This window comes from Gallus gallus, chromosome 5 (assembly GCF_016699485.2).
Source record: "Gallus gallus isolate bGalGal1 chromosome 5, bGalGal1.mat.broiler.GRCg7b, whole genome shotgun sequence".
In the NCBI taxonomy this organism is placed as follows: domain Eukaryota; kingdom Metazoa; phylum Chordata; class Aves; order Galliformes; family Phasianidae; genus Gallus; species Gallus gallus.
Window position 1 is genome coordinate 23,696,153 of NC_052536.1, and position 23,888 is coordinate 23,720,040.

At 42.7% G+C, this 23,888-nt stretch overlaps 1 protein-coding gene across 4 annotated transcripts in view; it reads right to left on the minus strand.

Annotated features, from left to right (window-relative positions):
• Window positions 1-23,888, minus strand: part of LOC776275 (UPF0444 transmembrane protein C12orf23 homolog) — a 217,972-nt gene that overhangs the window by 167,165 nt on the left and 26,919 nt on the right. For 3 of the 4 annotated variants that reach the window (XM_046942536.1, XM_015287151.4, XM_040701415.2), the window contains one exon: window positions 7,867-7,957. In XM_046942536.1, the coding sequence (XP_046798492.1) occupies window positions 7,867-7,936 (70 nt within the window). In that variant the 5' untranslated portion in view covers window positions 7,937-7,957. Of the gene's footprint in view, window positions 1-7,866; window positions 7,958-20,746; window positions 20,831-23,888 lie in introns of those variants that run through there. The other variant, XM_004941612.5, reaches the window with a different exon arrangement.

Sequence of the window (23,888 nt, forward strand, 5' to 3'; positions counted from 1 at the left end):
GATAGAAAGAGGACAGGTCTCCCGTGAGATGGGAAAGTAGTACAACTGCTTGAGAATCCTCCACGTTAATAAAGTAAGTGCCTTTGTCTTCACTGTGATCAGAAAATTACAGTTAAGACACACACAGCAGTGTAAGGCTGCTCCCAATAAAAATTACTCTAGAGCTCTACCTGCTGCTTAAACAGCAGAGGAAGAATAGTATTTATTTATTGAAAGAGTACTACCTGGGAGGGCAAGGATGTCAGGCCCTCCGTTTTACAGCTCATCCTTAAGTTCATGAACAGCTTTGAAAAAGCCCTCCCCTTCAGCATAAGGGCGGCTTTGTGATCCAGAGCAGCCGGTCCTGGAGAGGCCAGGCGAACCACGCAGTCACACTGGCAGCTAGAGCCGTGCTTCAACTCGTTTGCAAACAGCCGAAATCAAGACAGGCAGCCAGGCTGAGAGTACAGATGCTTATGAAATGTTAAGTGGGCATTTCACTCCGTTTTGAGGCAGAATTAACAGCCTCATGTACCAGCCTTATGATTTAATCGCCTGCTATAACACTGATAGTTTAGCAGTTCAAGATACCATCATTGTTAACACACTGATATACCGACTCAATTTCGTTTCTGACCTGGATTTATGGCACTGTGCGTTCTTATTTAGTACCTCCGACTGTGGCTGTAAGTAAGCGAGATTCACCTGCCTCTTTTCTTTTTTAGCCCATTAGAAATAAATATAAACCACTTTCTTTTTTCAGCTTTAGAACTTGACCGATAGCTACGGGTCCAAAATATTTAAGAACAACCGGCCCAGATCTACATCAAAATGAGTAATATGGTGTAGAAATATATGTTCTCCTGCATTTGTGACTTCTCTGTCTCTAATTATTATATAAATGGTGAGAAACACCTGCTGCTTCAGCAGGGCAAAAAGGTATGCCACTTTCACTCACAAAACAGAATCCTGACACTCTTGCAGTTCAAAACCCTATTACCAGGATAAAATACATTCTCTAGTAATTGATACAGATTTATCTTCTGGCAGAAGCTTCCCATTGGCCCTTCACCCAGGGATGTCTTTACATTTGGGTGATGCACATTACTTACTGTGCCAAGGCAAGTGGTAAAACTATCGTTGCCCCTATCCTATGTGCAAACACCCTCGGGGAAAAACAGATGGTTATTGACTCGCTTCCCACCATTACTGTATTAACAAGATCCACTGATAAGAGGTTTCCCACACTTAAGCTACAAGAACCTTTCTTCTGGAATCCGCCAGGCACTTGGAGGCTATTTATGCTGCCATTAACAGCATATGCTGTGCACACATACAACACTTAGTGACAGAATGATTTGCAGGGCATGGAGGAGGCTGGAGAAAAGGGATGCTGAGCTGTCAAAGCAACATCTCATTATATCATATAAAGATAGTGAAGAGGAAAGAATAGGGCAGAGGGAGAAGTGGAATAAAAACAATTTAAATAGCTTTCATGCTGTTTCTAGGAGACCACGTAATATAGCTGCTGAACGGAAGATGCACATTGTCAGCAGCAGGTACACAACAGCAATAATACAGCAGGGCTGCGGGTGAAGGAGGGGGAAAAATGGGGTACACGCTGGGTCAGTATTTTCTTCCAATTTCAGACTACCGATTTCCCTCAGAGAGCAAAATTAAATAAAGCATGAGGAAGCCTATCTAACCCTGGAGAATTCAAATGAGGGAGAATCTCAGCTTTCACTAAAGTGATGATAGTAATAAATTAAACAGAAACACGGTATTAGAATTTGGATAGATGTCAAAATGCTTTACAATTCCATCAGAAACACTAAGGTAGACTTTGAGTGCAAGAGTGAGCTGATGCTCCGGGTCATTTCTTTTTGCAAAAACAAGAACTTCCTTGGCCAGCAGAAGAGTATGGCTGCATTGAATCTGTGCCTTAAGAAGAGACAGATGATACTGAAACGTTGCACTCCAGCCTCAGGCCATTCACAGAAGCAGCTCAGGAAATGTTTTTACAGATGAGAAGACATGCCAGGTACATAAAGTCCCAGCTACAAAGAACAGACAGCCTCACTGCTAATTTCTTTCTCTGCTCTTTAAGAAACCTGTCTTCCTCTTTGAAGTTACCTGGCATGTTCAATCACTGTTTTGTGGACTCAAAAAAAAAAGTCTGACGAGTTATATATCAAGTTCTATATTATTTATGCATTGCAATCCTATTTTTCTGTATTAGCTTTCAAGTATCTTCTACCTCCAAAAGCTTAAGAAGTTACAATTTGCTTTCTCAACCATCTCTATTTATAAGAATAGTCAATTCTGTTCCGTACGCAAAGAATAATGTGGTTCAAGGAAGACTTGAACCATTTGGCTACTACCATAGAACACGTCAACAGCAGAGCTAGGAATAGATCACCGTTGTCCCAGTTCCCAGCCATTTGCTTTAGCTGTATGACCACAGGAGTAGAGGCAAATCCAGGCTGAGTGTGTTGCCAACTGGCCATCAGACAAGAAAAGCAGGTCACTTAAAGAGCTCCTCTGTGGAAGGATCGCACTGCTGGACCTCAGTAGGCAGCACATCAACAAGAGCAATTTGACTTGGGAAAGCAGAGCAGGGCTTAGCAAATAGCATACCTACAGAGAATTTCTTGACGATATTAGCCTGGTAGACTGTGTAAGCACATGCATATGTATGTATGTAGTGGATTACACTAAGTGCCACAGGCAACTTTAATGAAATTCCTTCGTATTAGAAAAAGTAACATTTTTCAGCACAGAGCTTAAGACTGACTGGAAACTTAGTGGCTATAACTGCACCATTTTCCAGCATATATCCTTTGCACTCACTTAGCTTCCAAACTGACTATCACTAACACACAAAACACTACTTGCAACAAAAAGATAGAAAACACGACACAGCTCAGGTCTGCAGCATTTACATCTTGGTGTGGCACCTACTTGCAAAGAGCCAGCCTGACAACAAAACTCCATGGCACATAGAGATGTTTCTCTGTCAACACCACTTTAACTACTGGGGAAAGACACCACATACTCATGAGAAAACCAAACTGCTTATAGGAACATACTCATTCAACAGCATGGATGCAAACTGAACGTCCCATCTCAGGTGACATGCTTCAGCCAGCATCTTCTTGCCAACATCGGTCCAGTATGAAGATAACTCAAGTTACTTTCAGAAATTTCAAGTGCACAGCAGTACCTGAATTAAAATGCAACTCTACTTTTGGAGCTAGATGAACACAAATAACACATCTAGGTGAAACATGACACGCTTGCACTCAAAGGCAATCCAGAATGAGTGATCCACCAAATCCCCCAATTCCTTGAATGAGCAATTCCCAAACTGTGGATAAGTAGTCCTAAAGCTTCCCACAGAAGTACACAATATAATTCTATCTTGCAGAAGATATAGAACAGCAAAAAAAAAAGAAGGCTATATGCCTCCATGGAGACAGATTATAGGGCTCACACGAGATGCTACGTTTCAAATTGGTGCAAATCATCTGATTTACAGGAACTATCCGCGTGCGCTCTTTTACTCACAGCAAATGTAAGAATTTGAATTGGGAACACCGCAGTTATTTGGAAAGGAAATTCCCCAAGGTTTGTTGTATACTGCAGAGCTGCTAAGACCCACTGCTTTTAATAAAGTTTTATTCCACAAGGCTCAATCCATCAGCAACAAAGAATGAACAGCCCTACTAGGTCTGAAGGCTGCAGAAGGGATGGCACAGACAGTTCAGACTCACGCTCACTGATGGGCCAATCATAGCATGCTGGCCAACAAAATGCTAATGCTTTATGTATAAAGACCATGGAAGAACAAACTAGTCTGTAAGCTCCCAAGAGGGGCCTCCTGCCATTAAGCAGCAACGCAGCTTTTCAACCAGACCACAGAATCTTGCGCTAAGGTTTAGCACACTGGATGCTAATTAGCAGTGCAGGGCCAAAAGGAACAGCCATACCCCTGAACGTGCTAAGGGTTCATTCCTGGAACGCATAACAGTTGCAGCCTGACAAAGTAAAGCCACTTTCCCCTTAAGAATTAGTGTAACAGACAGTGCATGTACACAGACTTCAGGAAGACTTTTAATACACAGAAATAATACACACAAGGTGTAAGACCACAGGATTGAGGAACAGCTTAGGTTGGCAGCAGCCTCAGGGACCACCACATCCATCCCCTCCTCAAGCAGGAAAACTAAGAGCAGGGCCACAGCCAGGCAGCTTTGGAAGACCTTCAAGGAAGAGACCTCACAGCCTCTCAGGGCAGCCTATGCTAGTGTTCTGTTACCCACACAGCACATAAGTACTCCTGTTTGTGCTCACTGCCTCTTGTTCTGGCACCAGGCACCACTGAAAAGAGCCTGGCTCCATCCTGTGGTCTTTCACTGGACTCTCTCCAGTGTGTCCACATCTCATGCACTGGTGAGTCCAGAACCGTAGGAGAGCTGTAGGAGCCCAGAACAGTAGGAGAATGGTCAGGGTCATTAAGTCATCAAACAGGAGCGATCAGCTCATCTAAAAGGAAGTGCTAGCTACTCATAATGGATCACATTACAGAAGCTCTAATCATCAGAAGATTGCATTGCCATCACCTTTCTTGGGTAATTTATGGGAAAGGGACAGAAAAACAAGCTGGTAGTAGCAATTAACAGTATGCTGTATTAAATGGTCAGCAAGAGAATCCTGAAACAGCAGAAAAAAATAACAGATACAGCCAGGAGCTGCCGTACCCAGTCAACAAAATGAGTGACCATACTGCCCTTTAACAGCAGCCGTTTGAGGTGACAATCTACTTGAAAGCAGATCAGCGTTCAAACACACCACAACAGATCAGTGTGTCACCTCTTGCAGAGACAAAGGTGCTTCACGCTACTTAAAACAGACCTGCTCCTCTCTAGAGATGGCTGCCCTTCACTGCTTGAATTGCTGCAGCTCCGACACCTGCCTTCTGACATACAGGGCATGTTATCGAGGCTAAGGAGAAAGGAAAGGCGTGCACGCAGAAGGAATAAAGACAAACACGAGTCGGGCAAAGGAATCATGAAATTAAGTAAAAAAATAGCACATTAAGGAATCAAAAGCTTCTGGGGCTTTGTAGAAGGTGCGGAAAGCCACGCTTAAAGCGGCTTTCAGGAGGAAGTTCACAGCTTTAAACCCTTCGTCCCTTCCGCTCGGACGCGGGCACACACACCCGGACCGCGGGCTTTCGCCGCCGGAGCCCCGCGGCCGCCCCGACGCCCGGCGCTCGGGAAGTGCTGCAGCGCCCCCCCGCGGCCGCACGGCGCCGTACCGCGCTGACGGGGTTCTGCCGGCCCGGCTCCCGCCGCACTCCGCCATGAAAGGCCGCGGGGGCGCACAGCCGCCCTCGAGGGGCCTTCCGCAGCTGAAATCTTTACTCGGTTATTCTGACAACATTAAACAGTTAACTCGGTAGATTAAATGGATTTAGGTCACCACTGGATCTGTAACTGTTACCTTTCGGGGATTTCCACGTCGATTTCTGTTTTACACAACAGACCTTTCTCCCATCTCCGGCACGCAAAGCAGCACGTGCTGTACCACTGTGCCATACAGCTGCTTATCCGAGAGCTACAGGGACAATGAGCACGTTAAATCACCCCCTTCATCTGTACAAGGCCATACTGCGGCACTGCTCACAAATGCGACGAACCCTGAAGAGAAACCTGTTATTTCACTGCAGCATTCCTAAAGCACCTTGTTCCTAACTCCCCCCTTTGAGAAGGGCATACAGGCAGCACCAGCTGGCAGCCAGTCACTGATGCAATCTTCTCAAGCTGTGCTACAGGACACAGGCCCTGGACAGCCCTCCATCCCTGACACGCTCATTACCATCAGGCACAGCAACACAGCTTACCCATTGCAAGGCATTTCACTTGACTAGGAAAACACTATCAGAAGAAACCAGAGAGCAGCAAAGAGCAACAAAGATATTATTTAATGGTATTTCATACTGAAAACTTCAGAGATGTGTTTCAGTCACAGGGTATCTACAATCACTCCTGCAACTGTACTATCTCCACAGTAATTCTGGTTGGTCCCTGCTGGTAGATAGCAGCTTCTGAGCAACATTCCTGCTATTCAAACCCACCAATTCTAGCTGTCATTTCAGCACAGTCCTGATGGTTGTTTTTCAGGAGCAATTTCTCCCAAGACATCTCTATTCCTGTCATGCTCTCAGTATCCTTCCTGTTTTGTTAGTCTTGGTATTGCTGTCAGTCAAAACAGTTCCCATTTCAGACTTTAAGAGAACCCAGCATTTACTGCACCACTGCCTAGCCAAGCCAATTCCAATGTTACAGTTCTCTTCCTCACACCAGCAAAGCAGGCATGGCCAGGACACACACATTTCCCAGGCCACCCAACAAGTCACACATGGAATATTAATACTGACACTTCTAATCAGTATTCAAACAAGCAGAACCACAGGCAGAAGCAAGAACTTTCAATGACAGAAACTCAGCTTTGCAAAACAGTCACATTTAAAAAAACCTGATTACACAATTCAAAGGCATAGTCCAACAATCTTAGTCTACTCCTGATGAACTGATGAGTCAAAACGCTCTATGTTTCACATTTCAGAATTTGATCTCCAAGCTCATGTAACCACCAACTCACGCTGCTGACAATTCTAACTTCAACTATGCACTGTCATTATATGCTGACTTAACATTACTTGGAAAGAACAAAAATCAGGATTATAACCATGTATGTATACAGAGGATGTTACCGTTTTCTCACATGCATCTCCTTCTGGCTCCATAGAAGTTGCAGAGACCTGCATTTCACTTACCTCTCTGTCATCATTGCCAGACAGTATACAGGATGTCAGAGCAACAAATTAGGACTTAATGTTCAAAACTGTAACTGAATACTCAACAGGGGATAGAACAGCAGACACGTAAAACTATTTGGTTCATGAGCTCTTTAACAATGGCTGTCAGTATAAATGCTATATCAAGAACAGATTCTTCTCTTAAAGAAAAATATAAAACACATTTATGATTCCCATGGACATGTCATGATGTTTCAACTGTAAGCTGCTAATGAGAACCTCAGCACACTCTGGGTTGTTTAAGCTGTCCAGAATGATTATGAGCAGTTGTGTTTCAAAAGTCACTGAACTGGAAACAAAGCTCAAAACACCACTTGCTGCAATGTTACAAGCTTCTATTCAAAATAAAGTAACATCTATTTTGTGTGTGTGTGTATATATATGTAACTACAGTTACACAGTTGAAAGAGTCCATTCCCCCTATACATCCAGAGCATGTCACTGCAAACACGACTTTTAATTAAAAATTGGCATTTCTGAGCCTCCCACTGACTGACAGCCTCTCACAGCCTCCTCCTCAGATGGCTAAGCTGGCTTCCAAGAGAAATGGCAGAAAGAAACAAAATCAAAATGCTCATCTTTAACAAGGCTCTGCTGCAGCCAGTACCAATAGCAGAAAGCTGCACAGCTGACCACTTTGGAAGCCTTCCCTAATTGCTCAAGATATCACAAACAATACAGGAGGCTTTTTATTCCTAACCCTACATGCAGGATGATCAGGTAGGACAGTTTTAATCAGAAGCCACATTGTTAAAGAGAATGCAGAACGTTATGAGCACTGCAGTGGGTGCAGTACTCTTCAGATGTAAAAGTAGGCTTGGGGGCTGGCCAGAGCCCTGGGTGGGAGGTTGGCTCAGCTCTCAGCAAAGCCTTATCCCTTGCAGATAAGAGGCAAAGGTAGGCCCTCAAGTCAAATCATGAATGAAAAAAAGAAAAAACCTTTCTTGACCTGATCACTTCCCCAGTTTAATGCAAAGAATTTGTACTGAATGCCATTACAGTACCTTCGGGAGGTTCTTCCCGCAGATGAGGGGGCAGATCTTCACTTGTTGTCTCAGTTTCATCTTCCACCATCTGTGTTTCTATGCTAGGTCCCTGTAGAACAGAACAAGAGGAGGTAAGCTGGAGAACATTCAGAAAGGAACCACAAAACTAATTACTGGATTAGATAATATGCCAGACGTTAAGGACACGAGGGGCTCCCTTCAGCTCACAAAGAATGCTGCTGGTAGGTTTGTCTGTGGTCTGATGACTTAAAGGAGGGGCAAAAAAAGAACTCTCAAGCTAGCAGAACAAGCAACTAAAAAAGTATGAGGGTCCGAGTGGGCTAAAATAGAAACTGATCATTTAGAAATTTTCACCTTTCACTTATAATGCATGGAACGGAATCAATTCAAATCCTCCCTTCCCAAGGGTGGCAGCAGATTCACCATCAGTTGGAAGTTTCAAGAAAAGAAATACAGTCTTTGATTTAAAAGGATTCCTGTACATCTCACCAAGACCAGGTTCTTAAACACTGGTGCCCTGCTGAACACAGTAGATAAACATGAGTTATACAAATGGTCCCAACACCTCATCTTTCAAAGGAAGACAAAGCAAACTTGTTTATCATCTCCTAACCCAACCAGGTCTATTGACTACGTGGTCTTCCCCTATCAGTCACATTTGTATCTGCACATGCTACACAAATCTCTATTGGAAAACTACCAGATTCCTCTCCAAAGTCCTGCAATTCTTCTTCCCAGCCTGCAGAATCTTGGGAAGAGCCTTCAACATTGCTTGTGTACAGATATGAGCCGATTTATCAGATTTGCCAACTTTGAGAGCATTCAGTTGTATTTAAGACAAGTGAATTCACTGCAGATCTATGAAAATACTGTTGCTTTTTCAATGTCAAAGTATTGAAGAAAAAAATAAACAAGGTGCTGTCCTCCCATTCCCACTCCTCTTTTAAGTAAAAGCAGAGTGAACCGTAGGGATAGTTAAGGAGCTTTTTAAAAAAGTTTTCTTTTCAAATGCTAACATAGCCAAAGTGAAATCAGAAGCAGAGCACCATTAGAAACAAAGCTTTGGGGCTCTTTGAAAACAAACAGGCTTGTAGCCTACACTACCTGAAAATGTATATCCACATACACAAGCACAAGCCCACAAGCATACAAGCCTACTGTGTGTGCCACTGTTGTAACCCCGATGCCAGCCAGCCACAACTGCACAAACATTACTTAGGCTTAAAGGAGGACTTCCTCTGCATTTAAAATAACACCTCATATCAACAGCACCCAGCTTTGATTGAAGTGATAAGACCACTACAACGTATTGGTTAAAACACTGCATTAAGCCTTATGGTAGTTATCATGAAAGGAGAAAAAAATATATATTTACCACAAAGCATAGATAAGAAAGCAGTAATTGGACTGAAATAACCTGACCCAAAAACTCAAACTGAAGAATCAGTTATGGACAACAAGGTCTCTCTCATCACTTCACCTGGCTAATATGATCTATTTAAGAATGTGTAAAGAAAATTCCAGACAGGAGCAGGAAATTGAATAGAGTACACACTTCAGTACATTTCTGTATCTGCCACGGGCAGTATATTCCAAAACATTTCTATCCATTAATGCTACAGAGGGAGAAAGGAAAAAGACAACTACGTTAGTACACTAAAACAAGATGTATTTTCATATGAAAAGTATAGACATGTAGGACACAAGGTACCAATATTTCACTGCAAACGTTCTGAACCACAGCTGTAAGAGTTCCAGACAAGGTCTCCTAATCCTCCACCCGTGCTTTCCAGTTGGCCAGATCAAAATTACTTAAGAAAACAAAGCAAACCAACGCACAGTTAAAGAACCCTGCACACGAGGCAAGGCTTAAAGGCCATACTAATTGTATGCTGCCCGATGAGACATTCTGATTGCCCAGGACTAAAGAAAAAAAGCAGACATTAACTACAGAAAACAGAACCCAGAGCAGATCCCTACAAAGTCCGTGGCTGAGATGCTGTTGGATAACACTCACTTCCAATTCAGAAGTTGAACACTTGCTACTGCAGTCCCACAGAAGTACATGATCCAAGATTACACTTTTATAGAACGTTCCTAACATCTAACAGAGAGAGAGAAAGAATATTTAAAGCGAGGTTTAATCAAGAAATCACAGTAATTTGAGCTGTTTTCTGAACACTTCTTTGTATTTTTGATAATTGTTTCAACAAACACTGAACAAAACTAATTTACTTTCCACATTTCAAGATTTAACATTAAAAATAACAAAAAATAAAATATAAAGCTGTCTGCAAGGAACCCTGAAAACTCTTACTTCCTACAATAAAGTTGGAAATGTTTTCTATGGTATAAGCCAAATTATTCAGTGGTATTTTATCACATTCATATCTTGCCACTAATTGCCTTAAGTAAGGAGCTCTAGGAGAAGCAGTCTCAAACATCTGTGTTTATCAGACTTCAGTATATCACTTTAATCACTGAGAGCACTGAGTAAGTGTGCAGAGTGCCAGAACTGAGTTCCACTAGGTGATTAAAATGTGAAACACTTAACAGTAGATGAGATGCTAAGTTCTAGTATCCGTACCTAGAAGTAATACTCAGGGCTCAAAAATTGACAGATGTTATCCATGAGATACAAACTCTTTACAACAGCTCTGTATATTAGATTAATATGCCCATCGCCATTTTAGTTATATCTATTGAGTTCAGCTCACCAGGTCTGCTGCAAGCTTGGTAATCATCATCAATATTTAGTACAGCAGCGTGGTAATCTACAGCAAACAACAAACCTAGGAAACTCTTATAACAAGATTTATAACTAAGTTATAGGTTAAATTGTTGGTCTCCACTTTGTATTTTAAATGATTATTTCTAGAATGAGGCATCAGTGAGGTTTGCTTTTTTCATTCTTAAGGATCCTTGACAGATGAATAACAGAGTGGAATACATACAACTGCATAAGTTAATGGCTTACAGATGAGCAGCCATGCAGTGTACAACAATTCTATAATCATCTCAAGCTTCAGCTACGGCAGAAGTAATGCACACAAACATTGCTTTTACATCGATGCTCCCTCCAATTGGATAATGCCTTTAATAATGTGCTTTACCTTTTGGCTAGCCTGAAGAGATCAGGCAGCTGGACTTTATGATCTTCATAGGTCCCTTCCAACTGAACTATTCTATTCCAGAAGCATTTAAGAAGCAGGAAGATGCATCAACAGTTCAGAAGCATCAGTAGGTTGTTAACTGCACAATATTCTTTTCATTATATAGGCTTGTATAGTCTTTTAAATTGAGAAAGTGGTTCAATTCCTCACTAGAGGCACTGAAGAAGCACTGATTTAAACATGTACTATTATAGGAATAGGTTATGGCACAGAGCCTAGGAACATACAATTGAAAAGAACTGCATTTTGCTGTCTCACATTGTGTTTCACAGAAGGCTATGTATTTATGGATCGAGAGGACTGCCAGTATTGAATTAAATAAGTGCCATGAAAGGGAGCATAATCACTTATCAGCACCTCACACTTTTCCCTGGGACACAACACTTGAGTATAATTCAGGACTTCAGTGTTATGCCAGGGTTTTCAGTATATTTAAGGACGATATATTTTACAAATGCTGCAGTGACAGAAAGGAAGAAGGTTCCCACCCAGGGAGGGTATTTTCCACAAGGTATTGAGTTATCTCAGTGACACTGAAATTGACAACTGTATCAATATATGATTTCAGCACAGTCAGTCACACAAACAGCCTATCCCATCTCATTCTCAGCAGTTTATACAGGAATAAAAAGGAACGACAGGAGCACTCCCAACACTAGGCAGCCACGATTGGCCCACTCTGCATTTAAGTCAACAGTGACACAAGACTGTCACTGTAAATACCCAAACATGTAAGTCATGGGAATTGCTAAGCTTACTAGTAAGTCCCTACAAGCAGTGTTGAAGTAACCCAAAATCCCAGTCCCCTCTGCACACACACATATTCAGGCCTTCTGGACTCTACTTCTCCAGTTTGCACTAGTTATCACATATAAGCTTAAAATGAAGGCTGCTTACTCACTGTTCAATGAACCATGATTAGGCTAGCGAATAACCTAGAAAAAAAAGAACAAGGCCAACAGCAATGGGGGAAAAAAACAATATTAAAAAAATCCAGTGAATTTTTTCTTATTATTGAAATTTCATGCAGTTTGGGGCAAATATTTTTGAGCTCCCTTCTGTTTATGACTAGTAAGAAAACAGCTTCACTGCTGTTCCCAAACAAAGAGAGGCACATACTTTACAATTCCAGCCCTGCTTGTCATTCGTACTCTATTCCTAGAAATACTATTTTTTCCTAGATAAGTTGTACAAAAAAAGCCAAAAAACCAAAGCAAAAAGAGCCCACTGGGCAACACGCATGAATACTCTCATACTTCGCTCCATTATAGTGAAGTCTATTAGGAATCACTTCCCCTTTGTAGAGCTGAAGCTGGAGGAATTTAAAGCCCAAAGCCATGGCTGCACCAGCAGTGTTGTATTTCAGTTCTTCGACCAGCCTTTAAAAATTACTCTGGCCTCCTGGCCAAACTCCAGCTACTAATTTCTCTGTGCAATTTCAAGTGAAAAACGTATGTATTTCCTGACCTAGATTGTACATCTCTATTCTTGTTCCTGAACACATCACAGCAGTTTCTCCTTTCTGACATTCATCTTCAAATTTGTCCCTGCACTGCCCTTAAGATTGGAGCTTCACTTCTTCCTTCTAGAAAATCCTCCCTGTAGAGGCCCATGAGGTCACACCTCCTGCTTCATCCTACACAAACCTACAGCTGCCAGCCTATATCATCACGTCCTCTGTCCTGCCCAGCACCCGTGTTCAGATCTGGCATTCTACATAAACATCATTCCAATAAAGCAATTTAGCAGGAGGAAATTAACAGAAGTGAAGGCTTCACCACTCCACTCTGAGCGCTAATCCAACACCATTTTACCTTTTTTGTTTTGTTTTCTATTTATTTTTAAAGGTAGCATAAAACATATCTCAGCTGACAACTATGAAGGACAAATGTTTCTCTAGAGAGTTCCAAAACTGGGTGGATCTGTGGGGATAAAGAAGTGAAATCATCCCTAAGCACAGGAGAGCTTGCAAAGTACTTTGGGAATCTAACACGACATTTTCAAAGTACCTTAGTGAAAGCATTGACCTTTTCTTCCTTACATTTAAGGAATGCTTATTTCACGCCCACAAGACTAAATATAATTGGTTTCCAGTGCATCACATACTTTCCCCATTCCTAAAAGCACAAAAAGCCCCCAGCAGTTATTTGTTTCCCCCAAACAGGAGGGGAATAGGACACATTATGGTTAGGCCCAATGCATGCTGATGTTAGGCTTGTCAGACCCAGTAGCAACAGCTACATGTCATCCAGCTTTTCTACAATGACATCATTAAGGCTGGTGTTAATTTAGGGTCTCTCCTCTATGCAACCACTGTAACAAAGCTCCAGAGAACTTACTTTTGATATTTCATGTTTAATCAAATTAAGTTATCCCATCTTTCACACTTGTAAGTGACTTGTGGCTTAGAATGGAACGTCCTTTCCACTTCTATTGAAAGACAAAAAGCCTCAGTTTCTAAGGAAATGACTTTCTCTTTGCCTTTAACAAGAATTTTTCAACAAGTAGGACCCTGTGTAGTTCATCACAAAGCCTCTTTTCCAGGGAGCTAATTGTCTACAGGTACTTCATTTCAGCTAAGGCACAGGACTACCCAACACTACCAACTACCAGCCTAAACACCAGTGCTGGGAGCTGCTCTCCAACTGCAGGAACAAGCTGGAAGCACTGTTGCTGCACCTTCTGGAGGCAGGTGTTTGTTGCAGCTGCAGGTTTTATTTCAGCAATAAACTTCCAGTATGTTGTAGAATTAAGACTTCCATTTAAATTTCTCTAAATGCCATAGGAGCGCTCCAGTGAATCAGTCATCACTTAACTGCACGCCCACACCTCAGGGGTTTCCAAAGTTGGCTGCACTTCTCCTGTAGAGAAGAGGAAAAATTGATCTGCAACCATAAACAGTTTTTTCCACTTTCCTGTAGGTTGAAGAGAGCCTCTTGATGGATGCTTTGCTTTTAATTCCACAAAACAAGGTTAGCTCATAATGAGAGCTTCTGTGCTAGGTTTCAGCCCAAGGGGAATTTGAGTTGCAGTTATAAATCCCCTAGAACATTAAAGGAAAGTACAGAAATAGAAATGCTGAGGATGACAGCAGTGTAAAATTATAGCACTTTGTTCATAGTACGCTGTGAGAACGTACTGGAAAAGTTGCTTAGATTACTTGTTCTTCTCTGCACTTGGGCAAACACATTAGGAAGGCTGTGATTTCAACAACATCTAATTTTGTCCTAACAATGGGGCAGAACATGCCTGCAGAGGAAGGAGGCAATGAGGCCGAGTTTTTGTGCAGCTAACCCCAAATCAAGCCCAAGTTCTATTGTTCTCAGCAGAAGAGTCAAATCCTATTTCTACAGTAATAAAACAACCTCACACCACGAGTAATTCCAATTAGGATTTGCTTGGCATAAATAAGTTCCCAACAAAGCAACGCCACAGTCTAATCTCTATTCAGCAAGATAGTAAACAGTCCGCTTTGTACTTCTTACCCTCACACAACAAAAAGTCAATACAGCCAGCAATGGTTCTGACAGTTCTGCACTTCTGAGCTAGCAATTTGATTGAGTTCTATTTTGATTGACAATCTTTTCCATCTGGGTTCAGTTACTAAATCAGTGTTAGCACAGAAAGCATTTCTGAAAAATAAGCAAACAAAACCAACACACCTCACTTCTGATCATGTACTGGCCTGACACAAAGAGCACTCCTCTCTTGGAGATGGTTCAACAGCGCAATCACCAAGAGATAATATACCACTGCAGCATGAGAGCTGAGAAATTACCCAGAAAAAGGCTCCACGATTTGTTATCAACTCCAGTTTGAACTGCTGTCTTTGCAAGGAAGAGTATTCCTTGTCCAGAATGCTTTTTTTATTATTATTTTTACTGAAAAACTGACTGCATAGAATTGCACTCACTTCAAAAAAATAAGTTCCATGAAGGCAAAGTGTCATTGCACAGAGTAACTGAAACATTAACAAGCAGTAAAGTGGGGGACAGTCCAATACATAAAGTCACTACAGCAACACCTGACAGACTCTGAAACAGAGCCCAGATATGGAATGATGTTGGCCCAAAGCATGATCCCACAGCACCGCACACAACTCTGAATGCAATTAATAAACAATATATCAAAGTATCAAGTAACCTCTAACAACAACAGATCATTCTCTGATATAGGTAATATCATAAGGGAAGAGGAAGAAATACTCCTACCATCAAAAGTAAACACTAATGAGATGCTACAACCCACAGCTTTTTTCAAATAGCAAAAGCAGTATGTTTTCCCCACCTTGTTTCTTGGCAGGTAGATTTAATGACTAACAGCAATGTCACTGACTAAAGAAACTGGACAGCATACACTGTAGGAGGAATATTTCCCATTTTCCTAATGAGACCTGCAAGTATCTTTACACTCTGGAAAGTTGGAGACCGCATGAGAAATTTGTCTGAAATACAGATAAGCCCTCTGTTTAATAACTCAGGCCTATACCAGAGTTCATTAATATTGTCTTAACCACACTACAGACAACCCTTTTCCTTGCTGTTGTCCTCAGTGAGGTGTGGCTTTGGCATGCCGTACTTTAAAGAGCTCACAGAGAGCTGCACTAAGCAGCGTTTCTAAACAGTGGTTTCATATGGCCAACTTGAATTACATTACCTGCATGCATTTCCTTAATAGTGCACAACTACTGTTGTAGCTTTAATGAGCTGAAATAATCAGTTGCTCCAAGGGCTTTCACAGCTAGAACACAATGGTTTCTGTGACAAAACTCAAGATACATAGTACATAAGCATGTATCCAACCCGACAAACACGAGCACCCCCAACAGAGCTTTCCATGGAACAGCCTGAAACAGAGGCTGACTTCTTCAGAACTCACAATTCCATTTTTTTTAATTAAGACAAAACTTAACAAGGAGATTGTAATATGCTGCACTTACTGCACATCACTATCCCGATGCTTCTGTTGATAGCTAGCTAGTAAAGTCTTTTTTTTTCCTCATGAAGGAGGATGTCAGCTCTTTAAGCTCAGAGTGTTGCTTGTTGCTCTGTGCATTTGCTGTCATAGTGTTTTACAGGCATAACATCTCAAATTATTTACTTACCATCCAGAGCAAGCACTACATGTGCTAGCCCCGAGCTCTCCAATTTTACACCTAACCCCCATGCATCGACTCAAAGCCAGAAGTGCTGCCAGCAATAATGCCCCTTTTATTTCAGGCATCGTAGAAATCTCTCTCATTTGCTTCTAAATTAACCACAAGAAGTGTAAATAAGATCACAAGTTGCTGCATACAGCATTACAGCTAGAGTTACTTCACCCAGCAACAAAACAGCTGTCAGACAGAGAAAACACTTGATCATAACAACTGCAGACATTGCACCCATTGACTTATAAGGAAAAATTCTGGCGACAGTTGCTAGCAGTTTGGATCTCCAAGGTGCACAGGTTTTTCCTGGATATTTACATAGAAGGAAGGCAGAGGAATTGCACCAGAACTTGGGCAGCAGTGCACAAGTGGTAAGATCATAAAGTCTGCTAACACAAGGCATAAGCCGCTTTCATGACTTCAGTCACAAAATGAACTGCATCAAGAGCACCCCCCCTGCTAGCACATACCTTGCCCAGAACACTGAAGGCATGAAACCTCTCCCTGTCCCCCTGAAATTCAGCTAAAACACTGGGAAAGGAAAACCACTACAAAGTTCATAAGGTTGTGTGCTTACCAGAGATGCCCCCTCATAGGGGAATATTTAAGTCAGAGCTATTTATAGTATTCGTACAGTCTGTGGTCCCTTTTACTTTTCCTATCAGTTACATTCACTCTTCTCCCACTTTCTATTAAAAATTTAGGACTACATGCTGGAAAAAAAAGACAACATACTTCACAGCAAGCAATACCTCATCTGTTCTCCCTTTTATAAGCTGTTCCTTTCCAAAGTGCTTTTCATTTCAGCTGTCCTGTGATGGTGCCTAGCAGGGCTCAGACACAAAGTTACACATACATCAAGTTTTGACAGGACAATCCACGACACCCCTCAGGAACCAAGCTGTTTGAAATTACAAGCAAGAAAAATATTTACTTTGGTTTTCCTTAACTTTTGATGGGACTTCAAAACACCTGCCTCTTATTAGATCTCCAGTATTCACCCGCCAGCATCAGGTATCAAAAGCAGTTAGGAAAAAAAAACAGAACAACTACAGGCAGTAAGTTCACATTTGTTTTCTTAAATATAGCTAAAAAAGTTTCTCAGAGTTTCATACAACACACTCTCATTCTAAAGTATGTGAACACAAGCACCACCATCTCTCCCTATACTTCTCAGAATCATCTGAATCCAATGAAAAGGGGAGCAGCTACTTCAACAAAATCACCTCTTTGAGCCTGCTTTCCCAAGGAATTTCAACACTGTCTCAGTGCCTTTCGTTCCTCTGAGTGCATTTAAGTTAGAGCAATGACAGGAGCAGCGCTGGTAGAAGCAGTTGCTGCAGCAGCTGGCAGTCAGCAGGGATGACTCTAATGCCCTAATTCATTCACCTGTTCAAGATGAGGTGTAAAGAGGTTGTTAGCCAGGAAGCGAGCACATCCTTCGATTCTGACAAGACCTGAGAAATTCAGAGTTGAGTTCCACAGGACAGTGTTAGAAACTCACTGTGGGATGATAACTGGTGGCTGACAACATGATGGGCAAGGGCTAGGTCCTCTCCCCACAGTTATCCACATCCCCAATAAATGGAACAGCCCTCCTACCTTAAAAGACTTGGTACCCAGGCTCCTAATGCAGCCTGGTACATTTTCCTGCTATCATAATCTTCTGCCCTTGAAGAAAAGCTTTTGCTCTTGACATATTTCAGCCAGAAAACATTTCATATTTCAGCCTTGAGAAAAGAAGAGTGAGAGGGGATCTTACTAATGTTTATAAATATCTTAGGTGTGGGAGACAAAGGGATATAGCCAACCTCTTTTCAGCGCTCTGAGGACAGGACAAGGGGAAACAGCCATAAAGTGGCACAAAGGAAGTTCTGCACCAATATGCAGAAGAACTTCTTCACAGTAAGGGTGACAGAGCACTGGAACAGGCTGCCCAGGGAGGTCGTGAAGTCTCCTTCCATGGAGATATTCAAGACCTGTCTGGACACATCCCTGTGCAGCCTGCTGTAGGAAGCCTGCTTTGGAAGGGGCTTGGACTCAGTGATCTCTGGAGGTCCCTTCCAACACCTACAATTCTGTGATTCTGATATGTAACCTGTGGAGAATATGTACTCCAACGTATAACTACGGTTCACCCTCAAGCTGACTGCATCTCATTCCTGTCTTATAGCTTAGGAAATTGAGGTTTCAACCAATTTTATATTTTGGGTTGCCTGGAAAGCTCCATAGATGCCATCTCTAAGCATCACCAATGGCTGAAAGAGATGGGAGCAGAAGCAAAGTGAGCACTGAGATGATCCCAAATCCCCTCCAGCTTCAGCACTTCAAGCTTTAAACAACCAATTTGCCACGTTGCTTTCCCTGTACCTTTTAGATAGAATACTTATTTTATTTGATTGACTTAAAAATGAAGCACAAACTTCAGTTTCCCCAGCAACCACACACAAGTTACAGATCCTGGAAGGATTACTCGCACAGCAGAACTCCCCTGATGTTACTACTTCTCCTCAGCCACTTTCCACTCTTCCAACCAGACAGACCATCCTTATACAAGCCAGCATCAGCTTGTTTTACTCTGACAGCCCTGCATTCTCAGCAACCTGCTGATCAGCAACAACAAAAAAAGACTCAAAACAAATGCTGATAAGAAGCACACAACTTCAGATATACTTCCCAAGGCATAGCAGCAATTAGGGAAGAAATGGGGAAGCTAACTTCTCAAAAAGCTCGATTCTTAAATGTTGTTTCCCTGCACTGATCAACAATTTAGAGAACTTCACATTGATTCGTTTTAAAGTCAGGCTGAATTATTTGTGAGCAGATCCATGAAAAAGGTTCAGGCCACACAGAACCCTCCTCCTCCCCAATTTCTTCCCCATTGTATGAGCTCAAAGAACTAGGCACAAGCATTTTGATGCACTACAGCTGTTTATTAAAAACAATTACTTCCACCACACACAACCCATCTGAAGACTTTAAATTACATTGAGGAAACTCAAGCAAAAACTACAGCAGAGGGTGGTACACATGGAAAGAAATAGATACTGAAGTAAGTTACTTGAAAACTATGGAGCTTCTTATACCAAAATGCTCACAGTTGTTAAAAGGGGGGGTGGGGGGGGGGGGGGGGAAGGAAGTCAGACTCTCCCCCTGGACACACATGAATTCCTTCCAACCACAACACGACTCCACTCACGCATTGCCCTATTTTCCGTGAGGCCATTCAAAACAGCCATGAGCTTTCCTGCTCTGGTCAAGGCAAAAAAGGAATTCAGCAGAAATAAGGGGCTTAGCAAGAATAATCAGCAGTTTACCCTGCATGCAATAAAGCAGAAGCCGAAAGAAGGCTTTTCTCTATTTTGGCCTCAAGCTGGATGTACTACTCAGCCAACACGCCAAGATTTCTGTTGTGCAGTGCAAGCCAACAGCTTACCCAAGGCCATAAGGCTGTTTACAAATACCCTCCTCATACATATTTTTGTTATCCCACTCTATAAGAACAAGCAATCAAACAGAAGAAAAATCAACACCCTCAGCTGCTAAGCAAAATAAAAAACTAACGCTGCATAGCAGGAATAACTTCTTTACAGTAAGAGTGATGGAGCACTAGGAAAAGCTGTCATGAGAGGTTATGGCACTGCCTTCTACAAAGACATTCAAGACCTATCTGGGTACCTACAAACTATTGAACCTGCTTCAGCAAAGGGGTTGGACTCAATCTCTTCAGGTCCCTTCCTTACAGTTCTGTGACTCATATACACTTCTTTCCATACGCTTGGAAACTGCCCCTCTCCTTCCATCCGTGAGCTGCACAGACATCCAGAGCTGAAGCCCCTCATACATGTGCAGATGATACTTGACCTGAGTGACCAGAAGTCACATAGCCCAGCACTCAAAGTGTACACAAACTGGGCAACTTCCATCTCACAGTTGGCTCTGAGGTTTGCAGAAAGGCCTGAGTCAGGGTTCCCCATCACGACAGGTGCAGGCCATAGGTACATACAGTTTCTGCCTCCAAGAGCTCACGATGCAGAGGATGGATAAAATTCTCACTGCTAGACAAACCAAGGAGACAGGGAGCACCTGCTGTGCCTCATATTTCAGAGCGATTGACAGAGGGGAGCAGTTTGCAAGTATGTATCCTTATGAACAACAGAGATCCAGCACAGTAGAAGGAAACACCTTGGCACAACCGTAAGTCATTTTTGCAATGTAATCCTCTGTCTGACTCCTCGAGCCAGCGCAACAGCAGCAAAGACAAGCTTTCCAGCGAGAGCTATTGCGTTACAACTTTAATAACCCCATCCCAGCATCCACCTCCACCAGGACACCAAGTTCAAAACGAGACGACCGACCTCGTCCCTAACAGGGGCTGCACGGCAAGCTAACCGGGAGGGCTGCCTTCCCGCATGCCTTCGGAAGGGCCCGAGAGAGGAGAACCGCAAGCGAAGCCCGGAGCCGCAAGGAGATCGCGGAACCCCAGTGCTGCGGTGCCGGCCCGGCGCCCGCCGAGCCCCGGCTCCTCGGGGGGCCGCCCCCCGCCTCACCTTACCTTCATGCCGCGTCTCCCCGCGCACCGCCCGCAGGGGATGGAGGGCAGGCGGCCGTCGTCGCCGGCTGCGTCCCCGTCTCCCCCAGCGCTCCGGCTCCTCCCGCCCGATGTAAACACACACGGCGGCGGCTGAGGGTGGGCCGAGGGGGGGCAGCGCCATGGCAACCTCGGCCGGAAGAGGAAGCGCGGGGGTCAGGGGCCGCCATCTTAGCGGGGTCGGGCGGCCGGGATGCGCTGCGCGTGCTAACGGCCGCGCGACCGGAGGGGCAGCTGTACGCCGCGGGGTGGTCTGAGGCGTTCGGCAGCACTTCATCTGGCGCTGCAGGGTTGGAAGGGCAGACCTCGGCTGTCGGCTGCACGGCGATAACAGCGCGCAGGTGGTTGTGCTGACAGGTGTGCTGCTTTAAGACCATCGCCAGGCACGGGCATACGCTGGATGCTACATAGGGGTGGTTCTGCTAGCGAACGGTTTGGTGCGATCCGTGCCAGCCAAACCATCCTTTCTGCACCTTGTTTGGAGTAACAACTTCCAGAACTGGGAAATAACATTGAGCAAATGGTGATGAGTTCCGTTTGCTCTGATTTCACGTAATCGCAGAAGCAGTGAAGACTGAGTTAATAGGAAACATAACTTCAACTTGACAAGTGACCGAACCCAAAGGAGATCTCCTTTATTTTTTCCTCTATACTGAGAAACAGCAGTTCCTTCTCTAAATAATATGCCCTCGATCATCTAATTCCTCCAAACTGTTCTCCAGTACAGCAAAACCTATTTAGTTAGACACCAAAAGGGAACGAAGTGCTGGCTTAAAGCCTTGGCACGCCTGCTCTCGGTGCATAGGAACAACAACCTCTCACACCTAACATTAATTATGTAACTGAAATACCCTCCTCAACACACCAGCCAATAAAGTTTATGTAAACAAAACTGACAATGGTATTAATAGAATTAGATTGCATCATTTTCCATAGCACATTAATAGCAATATGTATTTATGTTGTAGTCGGATCATGAGCACAAAGAAGTTTCTCATGCTTGCATTGAATTTAATATGCAAGTTATAGCCTTGCTGACTGAAATAACATTGCCTACATTTTAAAGGGTTAAAGATGAAACTATCTTTTCTTCTATCACAGTAAAATGATGAATTCTAGATTCAAAGTAAAGCAGCCCTCTACATTTGGCATTTAAAATTTCAGACAAACATAACGTGGTTTCTCAAGAAGCCCCTAAAATCAAATATGTGCAGTGTTTTAAACAAGTTAAAATGAGATTGTCTTGTTTGTGATGCCCCTAAAACATTCACAGAACATTCCAATTGAAAAACCAGAACATGCTGGAAGGTAGACAAATCTCAGGGGAAAAAAAAGGGGGGGAAACAAATTGCTTACGTTATGCTAGGAACAAGTCCTGAAACTACTTCAGAACTACTAAAAATATTCCCTAACAGAAAGTTACATGACATATACCACATGTACATTAGTAGGTAGTGTTGCTCACTAGGCATGAATTTGTTCAGTGAAACCATTGGTGCTGAGGACACCATGTCCTTACTTACATTTCAGGAGCAATTGCTTTGAACAAACTCTAATACTTTAGAGTGAACACCCATTAATGGCTGTACCAACTGTGCACCTGAAATAGGCTTTTCCAGGTTTGTGTCATCCAGCTGGATTTAATCCAGTTCACACAAGCCAAGCCTGCCCTGATACACAAAGCAAAGCATGACAAGTGGCACTGATTGTATCACCTCAAAATCATGAAATAAGGTTACTGTAGATACACCTACAGTTATTTTTTATTATTATTTACAAGCAGAGTTTATGTCTTTATAGCATAGAAATTATCTTCCCAGCCTTCCTGAAGGACAGAGAAGACAAGGAGATTTACCTGCCCAGAATTTCTAGTGAAGGCTGAGGACCTGAAGCACCAAGTTAACGCATGGTATAAACATGTGTAACAAATATTTTTTTAAGATGTCAAAACCAGTGGTAAAATATTTTGACCTCCAGATTTGGTCACAGTACATCCCTAAATGATGTTTTACAAGGAAGTTAAAGGCAATTTTACCATTCTTTGCATAGGGGTGAGCGTATGAAGTAGAGAGTGATACTTGGGTATAATTTTTGCTGTGTAGACTAAAAGGCACACCTTTCAGATACAGCACAACATGTCACATGTGCTGACTTCAGGAGATGAGATTTCAGCACTTCATCTATGCTTGTGACCAGACATGGCTCAGCAACAGACATCTGAACAATAACTGAGATTCCAGTTCTCAGCCCTACGATGATAGTGCTTTCCCTCAGACATATCTTAGCATACAGAGATAAATAAAGATCATTATAAAGCATTCAGGTAAACAAGCATTAAAAGAGTGGTTGGTTCATGTGCTAAAGGGTTCTGGTAGAAAGGAAATCATTTCCAGGCAACGTAGCTACTGATTAGTACAACTCCTCCAGACCTCCTGTTCCAGATTAAAAAGTCCTCCCTTACAATGATGAAATAAATTGGCCATTAGACTTACGAACCATCCCAAGAACACCCAGCAAGCAAGTCATCCACATCTTTGCAGAAATGTAAGCGGTAACCTTTGCTCATGCTTTACCTCAGTGAAAGACTCATGGGTTGAAATCATTACCCTGAATTTGTTTATCTTTACATGTGTATACATCTCTCATAACAGCAGCATTTAAGTCTCTTCCCTTGACCCTTACCACACCCCCAGAAAGTAAGGAGGTATCTACTGCATCAGGTCGCTGGGCTCCAGCAAAGTATGCATAGAATTCCCTCTGAGAATTTAAGTTCAGAGTTACAAAGGTGTAAAGGGGACTAAAATCAAGGGAAGCTGCATACCTGCAACAATCAGTTACCTGAACAATATTGTACATCAAAGTCTGAATGAAGCATCCAGTAGCACACAAAATATTAGTGACAGAGCAGGGACCATCACTTAGTCTCTTACATCCTGGACTGGAAACACCTGAACTCTGAAACTTGCGTCTTTTAAATACTTGCCCATTTGTTTTGAAACATCAATAAATCCTGATGGTGTAACAAGGAAAACCTAAACAATCCTGTGATTCAGCTGTGTCACTGGAAACTATGATCTGTAAGGAGTGTTCAGAGATCCTTAGGTCT